The sequence below is a fragment of the Acomys minous genome, assembly GCF_964271855.1.
Source record: "Acomys minous genome assembly, chromosome: 7".
NCBI classification, from domain to species: Eukaryota; Metazoa; Chordata; class Mammalia; order Rodentia; family Muridae; genus Acomys; species Acomys minous.
In genome coordinates, this window is record NC_140488.1 from 94,751,178 (window position 1) to 94,767,117 (window position 15,940).

General features: G+C 40.5%; 1 protein-coding gene across 4 annotated transcripts in view; it reads right to left on the minus strand.

The window, feature by feature from the left end:
- Positions 1–48: 48 nt before the first annotated feature.
- Positions 49–15,940, minus strand: part of TXLNG (taxilin gamma) — a 52,589-nt gene continuing 36,697 nt past the window's right edge. For 2 of the 4 annotated variants that reach the window (XM_084790183.1, XM_084790184.1), the window contains exons 5-10: positions 13,947–14,141; positions 11,315–11,434; positions 10,127–10,201; positions 5,872–5,964; positions 3,909–4,004; positions 49–2,800 (exon numbers count right to left, since the gene is read on the minus strand). In XM_084790183.1, the coding sequence (XP_084646309.1) occupies positions 2,462–2,800; positions 3,909–4,004; positions 5,872–5,964; positions 10,127–10,201; positions 11,315–11,434; positions 13,947–14,141 (918 nt within the window). In that variant the 3' untranslated portion in view covers positions 49–2,461. Of the gene's footprint in view, positions 2,801–3,908; positions 4,005–5,871; positions 5,965–7,944; positions 8,721–8,740; positions 9,387–10,126; positions 10,202–11,314; positions 11,435–13,946; positions 14,142–15,940 lie in introns of those variants that run through there. The other 2 variants (XM_084790185.1, XM_084790186.1) reach the window with 2 other exon arrangements.

The window sequence follows — 15,940 nt, forward strand, 5'->3', positions numbered from 1 at the left end:
TACACATTTAAGACCAAATTGGGAACCCAAAAAATTACACGGAAGCTGTTAAATTCATCATACATATTTACTTAATCTATACAGAATCGAGTAGATAAAATCAGATTCACGTTAGTGAAAAATCTCTACAAAATGTCTTTGAAAAGCAAAACAAGACTGCCTCTTAACAATTCTTATCCTCATGAAAGACGTGGGCTGTAAAAATAAAGCAGTGTGTTTAGCACAAACTAGAAGATATCTGCATCATTTTTTCACAGTTATTTCCATCTACAGTCTGAAAGAGGTAGATTTTTTTTCCCGCAACACCTGAGAATTGAATTGTGATAACCAGGTGTGTAATAAAGGCAGTTGCATACATAACTAAAAAATACTGGTCTCAAGACCAGAAAAAGTACTTCTACAAGTCTGAGGATGAAATGGCCTGATAACCAAGACCCAAGTTTTCGCTACATTTTGGGGTCTACTGTCACTATAAATATACATCAAGATTGCATGGTAGTGCACCAAATGCAGTAAGTGAATTCAACATTTAAACCTTTTTTAGGCCAGCCTAGTAGCATTACAGTGTTCTAGAATATGGTAGATATAGGGCGTGCTACAAAGCCACAACACTGGGCTGGTGAGGTGATCACTTTAGGGGAGGGTAACCTTATTTGAGGTCCCGTTTGTTTTTATTCACAGGGTAATGATGGGAGGGGAGATTCTGAGTGCAACCCACACAGAACCCCTATCCTCCAGACATCTAGCTAAAATGCATGTGAGCCAAAAGCAGCAGGCCAAGACTGTTAATCACATTGCTTTATAAAGCCCTTGAAAATATGCAACAGGTCCAAGATTTACAGTCTTCCACACAAGGACAAGCACCACAAAAAATGTGGCAGGCTACACACATGGCTTAATAAAATGTTAAGAGCTGTGTATCCAGCAGACTTATGAAATGTGATCATTAGTAATAATTTCAAAGTAGATTATATTTCTGATACACCTTCGTGAGAAATGAGTCCAGTATTTCATTTAGTAGCTGAAGGCGGGAGGGTATTTATAAGAGGCTATTGGAAGGTATCATGTTTCCTATTCACTTTGACAGTAATAAGAGTACAACGTACTTTATGAATTTCTTTTCCTCTGACCTTTGATTTTAGAAAGATTTAGATTCCTCTACTCCAGGAATTGTTTTCTGTCTTTTGAACAATTTTTAATTCTTTGAACCCAGTTTAGACCATGAAATGTGACAGGAGTTTACAAAAGAGAAAGGAGTCCAGGAACCAGTTCAACAAGTGTTAGTCTGATAAGTTTGTGGGTTTTTGTTTTTACTTGAACATTTAAAAAAATTACTTTATTAAAGGCATTCCCATGCAAATTGTACCAGGGACAATAAAGACCTAGTAATTTGCATGGCTAAGTCACATTGAACACCTAAGAAAACAAAAAGATTTTGAAATCCCCCAATTCAAAGTGTAGAAACATCAATACTGGTTTATGTTTTTGTTGTTTTAAGTGACAGCATAAAAGAAAGGAAAAACAGACCAGAAAGCATAAGTTAGAGGTCTTTTTGACTATGTAAACAATCTGCCGAGTTTTCCCAAGATTAAAAAAAAATGCTGGCTCCAGTGTTTTTACTTTGGAAGTTAAATGTTTCAGTTAGTGCTGATTGATCATTTAAATTCTCTTTTTAGGAAACAAAATAACTGGTGTTCTTTGCTTATGGAACTTGTAAACCCAGGGCAAGTGCTTACTTGCATCTCTATATCTCTAACCCCATGGCTTAAAGCAAACGAACAGCCAACTTTCCATAGCCAAAATATATTTTGGGGGGTGGGGGTAGAGGAGGCGGGGGTCTTTTACCTGGTATAAGCTTATTTTTATCCTAAACTCATAATAACAATTTTTGATCAGTTTTCTCTGGGAAAACCACCAACATCCACATTCTATCCCCTAAATGAGCATAGTCACAGAAACATGCTCATCTAATATTTTGCCTATTTTGTTGACAGATCATTAAGGTTTTGGGTTGTGGTCATTTCAATTAGTCAAGTGAGTAAAGAAGAGCTAGTTTTAATCCTAAGCTTGTTTCTGACCTGTGCCCCCCTGTAATTAAATGGGCTACTAAGTAAAATGGGCCAGGTTGCTTTCAGGGAAGCATGAGAATACAATCCCTCAAATGGCCTTGACTTAAATGATGTTTTAATTAGGAAAAGTGCAAGGAGCAGGAAGAGAGGGCAAAGCCAGGAAGACATGCACTCCAACAAAGGGGGAAAACTAGGCAGATATACAACATAGTTGAGGGAAACTTATTCCAAACTGCTAAGCAGCCTCCTGTACCACTTAAGTCCAGTAGTTCTAAGAAAATACAGATATGGTAGAAAAAGTAAGAAAATTTTCACCACAAAACCAACAGTTACTACTAACAGAGGAAGTTATACACAAAATATATCTCTCAATACAGTGATTATACTTCACCCTAGTCAACTGACTCAATGCCTTGAGCAGAACCTGAAGATGACGACTTTTGGGCAGCACTTCTTCTCTCACTCACTGACTTGGCCTTGGCCCTAGCTTCCAAGTGCATTCCTAGGGCTCTTCTTGAAGTGTTCATCTCTTTGAAGGAATCCAGGGCAGCACAGGGCTGCATCGCAGGTGACACCAAGTCCCCATCTGCTGCTTTGATAGAGACCTGCTCTTTCAGGACTTCGACCTTCTCGTTGAGCTCATTTCTCTCTGTCTGAAGAGCCCTGCACAGCTTCTCTAACCGTTCCAGTTTTATTTGAAAGGCCTTGTACTCTTTATCACGGACAGTTTTCTGTTGTGTTTTTTTTTTAAAAATGAAAAACAAAACCAGTCGAGAGTTCCATAACCTCATTAGATACAAATTGGGTATTGTTTGTAAGCAAAAATTAACTGATCTGAACCACATTGGGAATGTTTCTTCAGAAACCTAATACTCAAGCTAGCTTGATTTGCATGTGTATCTTAAATATAGAACTGCTATTTAACATGTTTCTTAAAACAAATGAAATCCCCTTAATGGGCTGGGCGGTGGTTGGTGGTGAACACCTTTAATCCCAGCATTTGGAAGCAGAGGCAGGCAGATTTCTGTGAGTTTGAGGCCACCCTATTCTACAAAGTTAGTCCAGGCTACACAGAGAAACCAACAGAGAACACAGAAAAACAAAAACAAACAAACCAAAAACAGATCCCCTTATGCTAACTTAAAGAAATTGGAGGTTAGTTAGTTGTTACAGGTTTTTTTTCCTTTTCTCTTTGGTTTTTTGACACAGGGTTTTTCTGTGTAGCCCTGGCTTCCTGGAACTCACTGTACCTGGCCTTGAACTCACAGAGATCATCCTCCTTTCTCTGCCTCCCCAGATTACAGATATATGCCACCCACCCCTTTGGCAGAACTCAGGGTTATTAATGAAGATGTGTGGTGACTGCAATAATATATTTTCCTTTGTAACATAACAAAACTATTTAATTTTTTGCTTCTATCAGGTAAAAAGGCACTGGAGGTGTTCACTGGCAGTCACACTAGGAAGTCCAACAGATGAGCTTCCCTAGGCCTTACTTCCTTGACTTCAGCATGCCTTAGTTGGTTTTATTTAAAGATAAGTTCTGAACATGTATTCTTGGCTGGCCTGGAACCATGTAGACGAGACTGGCCTTGAACTCAAATCCTGTCTGTGCCTCTAAGCCTTACAGGCACTTGATCTGGCTGGGACCTAGCAATCCTGGGGAGAATCTGTTACAGATTCAAGTTTGAGAAAATACTGTATCAGAAGATGTTTGATCCTTTGTTTAAGACCCTTTATTTATATCCAGCTACCAGGAAAGGCATTATTCTATTCAGTAACTTTCACACTCTATATGCATAACTAATGACACACCCTAATCTCAGGAAACCATCTTACCTCTTCAGCCATCTGCAGAAGTGCTTTATTATTGTTTTCCCATTTGGTGCGCCATATTATTGTTTCTTTTTCCAGTTTTTTAATTTTCTTTGTCATCTGTGAATTAATATAATTACAACTTTAAAATACCAAGTTAACAGCCAATTTAAAAACAGTTATTTATTATTTTTATTTTATGTGCATTGCATGTCTGTGGGTATCAGGTTTTGGAGTTACAGAGAGAAGCTGGGCCATCCCAAAGAACAGTCAGTGCTTCCAACTGCTGAGCCATCTCTACAGCCCCAACAGTTAAAATGTTTTATGTTTGACCGCACGTATGTATATGCACAACATATGTCTGGTGCCCTCAGGAGGTGAGGCCATTAGATCCTCTGGAACTGAGAGTGTCTGCGTGGGTGCTGGGAACTAAACTCCAGTCATGTCCAAGAACAAGTAAGCTTAACTAGTGAACCATCTCTTCAGCCCCTAAATTCCATCCTATTTCTATGGGCTGTCCTGTCTGCCAATTATTTTTTTGTTTTGTGTATGAGCAGGGGTGGGGGAGAGAGGGTCTTGGTTTTTTTTTTTTTTTTTTTGGAGACAGTTTCTCTGTGTAGCCTTGGATGCCCTGGACTCACTTTGTTAGACCAGGCTGGCCTTGAACTCACAGAGATACACTTGCCTCTGCCTCTCAAGTGTTGGAATTAAAGGCATGTGCCTTAAAAGACAAAGTCTTAACTTGGTAGTCTGGAACTTGCTGGACCAGGCTGACTTAGAATTCAGAGATCTGAGTCAGGTGAACAAAGTGATCTGTATTTTTCCATCAGATAGATCCTCCACAAGGATAGCAAATTTGGAGATTCCCTGTCTTGAACTGTGTTACAGTTCAACTCAAAACTGGTAGGGTAGACAGAACAAATCTGCTCAGATTACTAGGTCTAAAAATACTGCAAGAGAGTAACTTGAGCACCATTTAGCTCACGGTAATTGAGCACATGTTTAATATGCCAAACACTATCTGAAATTTATGGTTTCTTAAAATAAATAATAATAATAATAAAGTGGGGTGGGGGGAAGAAGGCCAGTGAGAAGTGTTTGCCACCAAGCCTGAGGGGCCTGAGTTTCATCCCTGACCTACATGGTGTAAGGGGAGAACCTATTCACAGAAGTAGTCCTTCATGCATGTGACCACTGTACATTTGTATACCACATGATAAAATGGTGAGGAACGGGGGAACACAAAGTTAGAACAACCATGATTATAATCATACATTTTTAAGATATATGTTTTATTTAAGTTTAGTCTATGTGCACTTGGTCATGGATGCCCATGCAGACCAGAAGAGGGCATTGGATTTCCTGGAGCTGGAATTACAGGTATTTAATGAAACTGAAATTAGGGCTCAGGAAAATTAGCAGGCACTATTTACCACTGAGCCATTTCCTGGAGGGCATTATGCCCAATAGATCCGATCACCTGGAGTTAGATGGTGCCTCTAGAACAGATATGCTGTTGGCATCACAGTAGAGGGGAAACTGGGTGTGGTGGTACAAGCATCAGATATCAAAGTCATCTCAAACCAGGTCAGTCAGGACTAAGGAGCTCTTTTTTTTTTTACACAGGCAAGAAAAGGAATTTTGTGGAAGGAATGGAAGTAAGCCTGTAAATTGAAAAATCATACTTCTAAATAATAAGCTTTAAAGTATTTGGGGGGCACACTTATTACTTATTACTTATTACGTAAGTAGTAATAAACAGCTCACACTATACCTTTTATATTCAAACTACTAAAAATAAACAAATAGCCGGGCAGTGGTGGCGCACGCCTGTAATCCCAGCTCTTGGGGAGGCAGAGGCAGGTGGATCTCTGAGTGTGAGGCCAGCCTGGTTTCCAAAGTGAGTCCAGGACAGCCAGGGCTACAAAGAGAAACCCTGTCTCGCAAAACAACAACAACACACACACACACACACACACACACATACCTTTTCCATTTCCTGCCTGAAGGTGGTAAAAAGTTCATTGCTTTTTGCCATAGTAGTCTGGAATTCTTCAAACTTATCCATATAAAGAGAAAGCTACAGAACAAAACAGAAAGTCAGTTATTCTGAGTTCCAGGCAAACAACTCAAACTTATATTCTACATGATGAGGTTATGAGAGAAGAACAGATGGCAAAACTCACTTGGGAATCTTATTGCTGTTAACATTTAAAATGAAGCCTAATGGTCATGGTAGTTAGAAATTCACATATTTAGGCCAGGTGTGTGGTGCACGCCTTTAACCCCAGCACTTGGGGAGGCAGAGACAGGCAGATCTCTGATTTCAAGGCCAGCCTAGTCTATAGAGTAAGTCCAGGGCTACACAGAAAAACAAAACCCAAAACAAACTAAAAGACCATTCTTTTGCATAAGCTCTTAACTTACGTAGTTAGGAACAGTTAAAGTAAAAAACACCAACTTTTAGTTTCAAGGAATTTGTATTCAAGATAAGAACAAAAACTATAAAACACTTCCACCTTCATTTTTCTTCAGAAAAAGCATCCAGTTAAAAGAGTGACAGCATTGGCTGTTCTTCCAAAGGTCCTGAGTTCAATTCCCAGCAACCACATGGTGGCTCACAGCCATCTATAATGAGATCTGGTGCCCTCTTCTGGAGTGCAGGATGATGAATTTATGTCAGAAAAAGTATCCAGTTAAAAGATTGACAGCCAGGCACACCTTTAATCCCAGCACTCAGAGGCAGGCAGATAGCTGTGAGTTTCAGGACAGCCAGGGCTACACAGAAACCTTGTGTCCGGGGTGGGGTATTGTGTTGCAAAGACTGACAGAAGAAACTAAAGCTTTAAGAGTTCCAGGAGGAACCCTTTGGAGATGGTCTTATGTCACTCATCACAAGGAAAAAATGCAGAGGAATCACGAAAATTTAAGGGGCAAGCTGGAAAGAGTGCTTGCTGTTCTGGCCTGGGAACTCACAACTATCAGCCCTCTTCTGACCCTTGAACCAGGCACATACGTATCTGCAGGCAAGGCATATAAAATTTACACATAAAAATTTAATCTTGTGAGATATGGGGCCCCTGGGGTAAACTTATAAGTTCAGTTGCCAGTAATGAATCAAGAGGGATTATATAGGAATATATATATATGTGTGTGTGTGTGTGTGTGTAATACAAATAAAACATGTAACAAAAGGTGGGAGGCTGAGGAAGGCAGCCCACCCACACAGGTCCTGGGAAGATGTGCCACATGGGAAACACTTAGAGTAGGCACTACTGTCAGTGAAGCAGCAGCAAAGTTCATCAGGCTAGAATGATTACTGGGAAAGGCAAAAAGCACCTGAAGAAAAGTGTACAAACAGGAACTGCAATAGAATGCAGAGGATTGAGCCAAAGCCAGTGGAGGTGTTCCACTATAAACAACACATTGGAGTCTGATGGCCTGAACAGTGGAGCATTTTCCACACTTTAATTATAACCTACATTCCAGCAGGTTCAGTGAGGTTTGTTCAACTGAAAGAGTTAAGTGATGGTCCACAGTAGGTAATAGATGCCAACTATCCACTTGGCTAATTATAAAACTTGGCACACCAATAAAACAGTAGCAAAGACGATGGTAATAGAAAAGAATGGCAGCAAAGGAAACAATCTGAAGAGAAACTAGAAGCCTACAAGAACATTTATGATGGGCAGATTTGGGCCCAGGGGTCCTGCTCAAACTGGCACCAGCCAAGGACAATACAGGCCGTAAACTTCAAACCCCTACCCAGATCTAGCCAATGGACAGGACATTCTCCACAGTAGAGTGGAGAGTTGGGTATGACACTTACTCTGGTGCCTCTTATTTGACCACGTCCCCTGAATGGGGAGACCTGGTGGCACTCAGGAAGGATAGCAGGCTACCAAGAAGAGACTTGATGCCCTACGAACATATAAAGGGGGAGGAAATCCCCCTCAGTCATAGGGGAGGAATGGGAAGATACAAGGGAGGGATAGCCATTGAGATTTAATATGAATAAATTAATAAAATTTAAAAAAGGAAACAAGATGACAGATCCCAGCACATGAACACTATGTCCACATTTATTCTTGTCGCCACTTGGAAATGTATAGCCAAGGCTATACAGAAAAATCACTTACGGACCTAGTCTACAAAGAGGTCCAGGACAGCCAGGAATTTAATATCAACACTGAAAATGTCCCACATGACCACCCTATCCCACCCCAAATCATGTGATTCATGACAAGTGTACTTAGGGTCTTTTTATTTTTTAAAGAGACAAACTTTATTTTTTTTTTCCAATAAATAGAACCAGGGTAGCTAAAAAAGGGTACAGGCATTTAATTTGACCTAACAAGACTACACACTACTTGTATTCCAAACAGATTGTACCAGAACACTTACAGAATCTGGAATGGAAAGGGGGTGGTAGAGAACACAGTCTGTTTCCATTGGACCCGAGTTCAAATCCCATACCCACATGGCAGCTCACAACTGCTCCAATCTTCACACAAATACATGCAGGCAAACCACCAATGCACATAAATTTTAAAGGTATTTTTTGTGTTCATGTCCCAAGGAGTCTAGCCTTGTCCTTGAAGCATCCCAAGCCTTCCTGGAGTTGCTGTGCCCAAGGATTAGGGAACCTAAGGTTCTCTGAGAGGATATGGGTCAGAACCAGTTTTGGTAGAGTGCTGTTTTCATGGGGACAGTCTGGAGCAATTGTTAAGTGGTGGTGCTTCCAGAGGCCTGGAAGAGTGAAGGATAAGTAGCTACAGGGCTCCTCAATTGCCCTGCTGCAGGCGTTATCGGTTCCCAGACAGGGCTAGGTGATCCCTGGGCAAAAGGTTAGATGTCTGGATCTAAGAGCTATTGTGGCAGTGGGAATTAACATTGGGATTAGCAACCTCTTGAGTCTCAGGTTTCCCTAGCCATCCCAGTGTCTCCTCAGCTCACTCTAAACAGGGCCCCCATCACCAATAGGAGTCTCCAGATCTGTTAGCTATTGTTATGTTTCAGAGCAGTAGTCCATGAGGATCATCTCATTTAGTTTTCCAAACTAATGGCCAGGTGTTGTGGTGCACACTTGCAATTTCAGCTGAGTTGAGGCCAGTCTAGTCTACATAGTGAGTTCCAGGACAGAGCAACATAATAAGAATTTATCTTTAAAAAAATTAGAAAAAAGGGGCTGGAGAGATGGCTCAGAGGTTAAGAGCACTGGGTAAGACAGTGGTGGGAGGACCCCTAGTCAGAGGTCTAGGGGAGAGGAATAGGGTGAAAGAGGAAGGGTAGGAACAGGGTAAATTTTTTTTTTTTTATTTTTTGAGACAGGGTTTCAAATTAATTTTAAAAAATAGACTAAAACAAGATTATGATGTTTCAGGGGAAACATTCTTCCAGAGGTCCTGAGTTCAATTCTCAGCAACCATATGGTGGCTCACAACCATCTGTAATGAGATCTGATGCCCTCTTCTGGAGTACAAGAACATTTTATACATAAATCTTTAAAAAAAAAGAAAAAGGGGGTGGAAATCTTGGATAAAAGCATTTCACAAAACTACAAGTGGAACTATGGTCATAAGCAGTATTAAAACAGTTTAGGTGTAAAAAAAAACAGTTTAGGTGTGAGCACAGATGTATAAATAGGTTAAAGTGTGAAGTTATTTAAAGCTAGGGTTTTTTTTTTTGAGACAGGGTCTCTCTGTGTAGCCTTGGCTACACTTAGTAGAGCAGGCTGGCCTTGAACTCAGAGATCTGCCTGCCTCTACCTCCCTGAGTGTTGGTATTATAGGTGTGTTTTACCTGGCTACATTTTTTTTCTTTGGTTTTTTGAGACAGGGTTTCTCTGTGTAGTCCTGGCTGGCCTTGAACTCACAGCAATCCGCCTGCCTCTGCCTCACAAGTGCTGGGATTAAAGGCGTGGGCCACCACTAGTCTGAAGGCTAGTCAGGTAAGAAGTGTCTGGAACCTTGAAAATGAGAATCGTTGAAGATGAATAATTAACCATCCCAATTTGGCTGAGATTTGAGAGTAAGATCTTACTACTACTAAAACCGGGGACACCCTCAAGTTTGAATTGTCACCCTAAATGAAAAGAGACATCAGAGATGCATGAGGCTGCCTCATCAGTTTTGGTCAGCTCTATGCTGGAAACAAGCAAACCATCTTAGAGGAGTTTCAAAGTATATAATAAATGAATCCGTTTTCTTACAAATTCTGCTATCCCCCAACTATCAAGTTACCTGCTGCTTTAGTTGTACTTCTTGCTGCTTCATTTGTTCATATTTGTGCCTGGATTCTGTTGCTTCTTTTAATAACTAGAAAACAGAAACATTCTTGCAAAAGTACTAAAAGCAATGTGAATACAATTTTAAATAACTCCACATCCTTCTGCTCACTTATTTTAGCAAGAATAACTATTCTACAAATGGAATGCCTTTTTTCTACCAGTTGCCATTCACACATAATTCCCATCAGTATATTTCTTACAAGGCTTAGAGAAGTAGAAAGACATCTTTTATTTCTTAAGTAGAAAAAGGTACTATGGAGGCCTAAAACAATTTACAAAACTCAGGGTTTAAGGGTGGTATGGTTTTTTTTGTTTGTTTGTTTTGTTTTTTCGAGACAGGTCTTCTCTGTGTAGCCTTGACTGTCCTGGACTCACTTTGTAGACCAGGCTGGCCTTGAACTCACAGTGATCCGCCTGCCTTTGCCTCCCGAGTGCTGGGACTAAAGGCGTGCACCACCATTGCCTGGCTAAGGTTGGTGTTTTAATCCAGCCAGACACAGTGGGGCATGCCTGGTCTACAAATTGAGTCCAGGACAGCCAAAGCTTCAGAGAAACCCTGTCTCGAAAGAAAACAAAAACACAAACAAAAGGGTGGTGTTTAAGGCGAAAATAATTACATGTCTAATATTAGTAGAAACATGGCTAAGAAAGCTCTGCTACCTGCGGAGCAAGTAAGACAGGATAAAAGGGTATGGAAAAAAAGCAGTGAAATTAGAGCATAGGTTTCTGACCATTCAAAACAAACCAAAACAAAAAACCAAAAAACAGGTGGAGGACTGGAGATGGGCTTCAGTTGATACAGTACCTGCTTTATAGGCACAAAGCCCTGGGGGTTGAATCCTCAGCCCCTCATAAATTGGGTTTGGTGGTTCAAGAAGTTCAATGTAAGACCCTGACTCAACAAACTCACAAAATAAAATTACACCAATGAAAATAAACTATTTTCCTAGAGAAAACATGCTCAAAAACAAAACCAGAAAAAGGTATGCCTAAATTCCACAGAGGCATGAGGTTTTCTGAGCAGAAGTAAGTAGCCTTCTAGAGCTAATAATTAACTATCATACTGCAGGGGCGAGCAGGGGTATTTTAGTTAAAATACCGGCAATACCTTTTCCTTTTTTTCTTAATGAACAGAACTTACAAACTCTCTCTCTCTCTGATGTTTTTCGTCAGCTTCTTTTATCAGCTGTGTTGTTTGCTGAAGTTTGGCATCCACAAGCTGTTGTTGCAATTCCTTGTGTTTGAATACTTTATCAATATGCTATGGAAAAAGAATTCCTTCTATCACTTGATGAAGACAGAAACAATGGGGAGGAAATACAAGATGTTACAACACTCTGCTTGCCCTGCTTTCCTATTATTAACACACAGCTAAGAACACTAGGTCTTTCTGTCCCTGCACCTATAGTAAGTAGTGCTTGATATAACTTGCAAGAGCACTGCCCTGTGGTCAGCACTGTTGGAGCTAGGCATTACCACAAGCTTTGGAATCCTTGTTTCTGCTCTGCACTAAGAAAGTCAATCAAGAGATCTAACTAATAGATCCACATACACACATACATATATAGACATACACACACAGAGAGCTTTTTTCTAACAATTAAATTTTGCTAAACATATGACAAATTGAATGATATTAGTCAAAGTCAATCTAATGTGTGACACTAGGCAAATTTCTGTCTTGCTAAATCTCAATAAAAACCAGGTTTGCTGAGCTGTGAAAAGTTGAGCCACCTAAAGCGCCTAGTGCCATACCAGACATTTAGCAAAAGCTTGTATTCCAAATAAAACTGTTATGTGGCTAGGTATATAGCAGAAGCCATGAAAACATGCAGGCTTTCTTGGAGCTGGATACAGAATTTAAGATTCTTCCAGGTATAGTATGATATATGACATGGGAAATATTAGTGGGTGATAAGGTAGTTTAGGTATTATGAACATGGTAGATGTCCTCTTTATGAATTTGAACATGCTATAATATTAATCACAATTAGCAGGATTCAAACATGATTTTCTAATTTGCTACATCTATGAAAAAGTAAACAGCCCATTAAACAAAACAAAACAAAAAACCTTAAAAAAAAAAGCTTAAGAAAATCAGGGTGAGGCCCAGCCTGGTAGTGCATGCCTTTAATCCCAGAAGGAGGATTTGTGAATTTAAGGCCAGCCTATTCTGCATAGCAAGCTCCAGGGATAACTAGGATTACAGAGAAAACCAAAATGAGGGTTTTAATAATTTAATAATAAATCTTAACCTGCACAACAACAAAGCAGCAAAACTTTATTTAATTAAGCTCTTTCATAATAAAACAGGACAAGGAAATTTATATTTTGGAAATGAGACAAACTAGTGAAAGAAATAGGCTTTATTTGGATCTTAATTCAGACTTTTGTTTTTAATGACAAAAAAGTAGGAGTGGTTAAGAGCTCTTGCTGCTCTTCTTGCAGAGGACCCAACAATGTGCAGCTCACAACTGCCTGTGACTCCAGCCGTAGGGAACCTAACACCCTCTTCTGACTTCTTGGAGGACCCACATACATAAATTAAAAACCAAAAAAGCTGATGTATTTTAGCACTGATTAGATTTAGCACTAAGTAACTTCACTTTTTAGATGTAAAAATGATATGGCCAAAAAACTAACTTTTTGGATTTATTCATTAATTGCCAATGAATGGGTCTGGAGAGATGACTCAGTGGTTGAGACCACTAGCTGCTCTTCCAGAGAATCTGGATTTGAGTTCCTACACTCATGGTGGTTCACAACCATCTGTTAACTCCAGTTCCATGGGATCTGACACTTTGGACACTGGGCACATGTGTACTGACACATACAAACAGAAGACCCATTTACATAAAATAATTTTAGCAGATTGTTCCAAAGCCAGAGGATGAGGTGGCACAGAAGAAGATATCCCTGAAGAAACAAAAACTGATGGCACGGGAATAAATTCTGCATAAAATAAATGCAGATGAAAGTTATAAAAAATTTTAATGAGTTTGAGCCATAGGAGCTGTGGACATGGCTCAGCAATTAAGTGCAAGTTTGGTTACCAGCATCCACCTTGGGCAGCTCACCATCACCTGTAATTTCAGTTCTTTTGGCCACTGTGGCTACTGTGTTTGTGCACAAACCCATACCCAAACTCAGCCTGGGCCACAGAAACTCACAAAAGGCTGGGTGTGATGGCATACTCCTGTATGCCCCCCCCAAAAAAAAACCCACAAAAGACAGAGGCCTGAGGTATAAGTTAAATGATAAAACATACTTAGCACACACAAGGTTCCTGGGATTGATTCCTACACTAAAAGATAAACGGGAGGTTCAAACATGGGGATCTGTTAAAGCCCAGGAGTTGGAAGCCACCCAGGGCAATAAGTAAAACCCAATCCCAATGACCAAAAATCCACCAAACCTGAAACATAGTTGTAATATAATGGCTATAGATACTGTATCACAAGTGGTCAGGGATGCAATGTATTCTGGGACCAAATATTTATTAATAGTCCAGATAAGAAAGTAATCTATGTTGTGAGAATTGTCATCTAGTATTACATGGAACTTATATTTAATAAGATTCCTGGAAATTATCTTACCTATTCATGCAGATGGGCTCTTCTGGTTATGGAATGGTTTGATCCTTCCCCAGTCACTAAGCCCACTTCTACACAGTAACAGTTCTAAATATCCTACAGCAGTACTTTACTATAGTAGTAAACAGAGAAGTTGTCACTAACAGTGAGAAGCTGTGTAAAGCAATCGAACGCTGTTACCTCTTCCCTCAGTGCATACTGCTCAATGAGTTTCTTCAGCTTCTCTCCCAGTTCAATGTTCTCCTGTCGAAGTTTGGCATTGTGTATGTCATGTTGTTCCAGCTGAGCTTGAATTTCATTTAGAGTAATCTGGAAATGTGCTGTTGCTTCTTTACGGCGTTCTTCTTCCTCTCGTGCTTGCTGCATATTTTCTTCCTTAGTACCCAAAAGAATTTCTGTTAATAACAGACCTAAGGACAAAGTGCTCAAAAAAGCTGCTACGGCCAGGCCTGTGATACCAGCTACTCAGGTGGCTGAGGAGATCCCAAATTCAAGGCCGGCCTAGGCTTACAGAGTGAGTTAAAGAACAGTATGGCTAGCCAGGAGTGATGGCACACACCTTTAATCCCACCACTCAGGGAGGCAAAGACAGGTGGATCTCTGTGAGTTCAAGGCCAGCCTGGTCTACAGAATGAGTTCCAGGACAGCCAGGACTATAAGAGAAACCCTGTTTTGAAGAACAAAAGCAAAAAATGCAAAACCAACCAAACAAACAAAACAAAAACAGTTTGGCCAACTTAGTGAGACCATGTCTCAATCAAAAAGGGCGGGGGAAATGGTTCAATTGGTAAAGTGTTTGCTGCCCAAGCCCAAAGACCTAAGTTCAAATCAACAGCACCAGGGTAAAAAGTCAGGCACGGCAGCCTGTGCCTGTAAGCTCTGCTTTGTGTGGATTCCACATGCATACCCACACTACCACCCCCAACACACACATGGACCTACACACACACACACAGGTTGAGGATGCAGCTCAGTTTTAAAAAAAGTGCTTGCCTAGCATGTGGAGATAAAAGAAAGAAAAATGCTGTGATGGCCGGGTGTGGTGGTGCACGCCTTTAATCCCAGCACTCGGGAGGCAGAGGCAGGCGGATCGCTGTGAGTTCGAGGCCAGCCTGGTCTACAAAGCGAGTCCAGGACAGCCAAGGCTACACAGAGAAACCATGTCTCAAAAAAACCAAAAAAAAAAAAAAAACCAAACAAAAAAAAAAAAAAGAAAAGAAAAGAAAAATGCTGTGATGTATGTTTAGTTTATAAGCACCACTGCCTAGAAATATGATTTTTATCCATCTTACTAGGACCAGAAAGCTGATTTAAAAGCACACTTCTTAGCCGGGCGTGGTGGCGCACGCCTTTAATCCCAGCACTTGGGAGGCAGAGGCAGGCGGATCGCTGTGAGTTTGAGGCTACACAGAGAAACCCTGTCTCGAAAAACCAAAAAAAAAAAAAAAAAAAAAAAAAGAAGCACACTTCTTTTTACTTTGCCAATACAGAGCACCAAGACAGAGTTCCAGTTATATCAATTGAGGGTGATTATACATGACTGTCTACAGGAATAGGTTTCTTGATAACTACCCAAGGAATCAGCTTAGATCAGCCTAGCAAACAGCCCTTCTTTCAGTTTACTTTCTAGGGCACACATCTCACTCCTGAGAGGTCAAGAGCGCAGTAGCATCCTTTGGTTTGGTTTGCTTTGGTTTTTTGAGACAGGGTTTCTTTGTGTAGCCTTGGCTGTCCTGGAATTGCTTTGTTGACCAAGCTGGCCTCCAACTCTGAGATCTGACTGCCTCTGCCTCTCAGAATGCCAAGATTACAGGTGTATGACACTGTGCCCAACTTAGCATCCTTATTTTAAAAAAGCTTACCTTCAAGTATATTCTATTAGTCCACCTAACTTTTTATTTGGTGGTAGAGTGTGAATAAATTAAATTGGACTGAAACAAGGGCCTTGAGCACACTGGGCAAATGCTCTACCACCACCCTAAGTTAAATGCTGTTGTTCCTAAATCGTTAGGATGTAATTGGGAGAGGGGTATTTGCTCAGAGCTCCAATCTTCATTTTTAGACAAGATCTCATTAAGTTCCCCAGTCTGGCACTGAACTTATTCTATAGTGTAGGCAGGTCTTGAACTTGCAAGACTCCTGCCTCAGTCTTCTAAGTAGCTGTGGTTATAGGC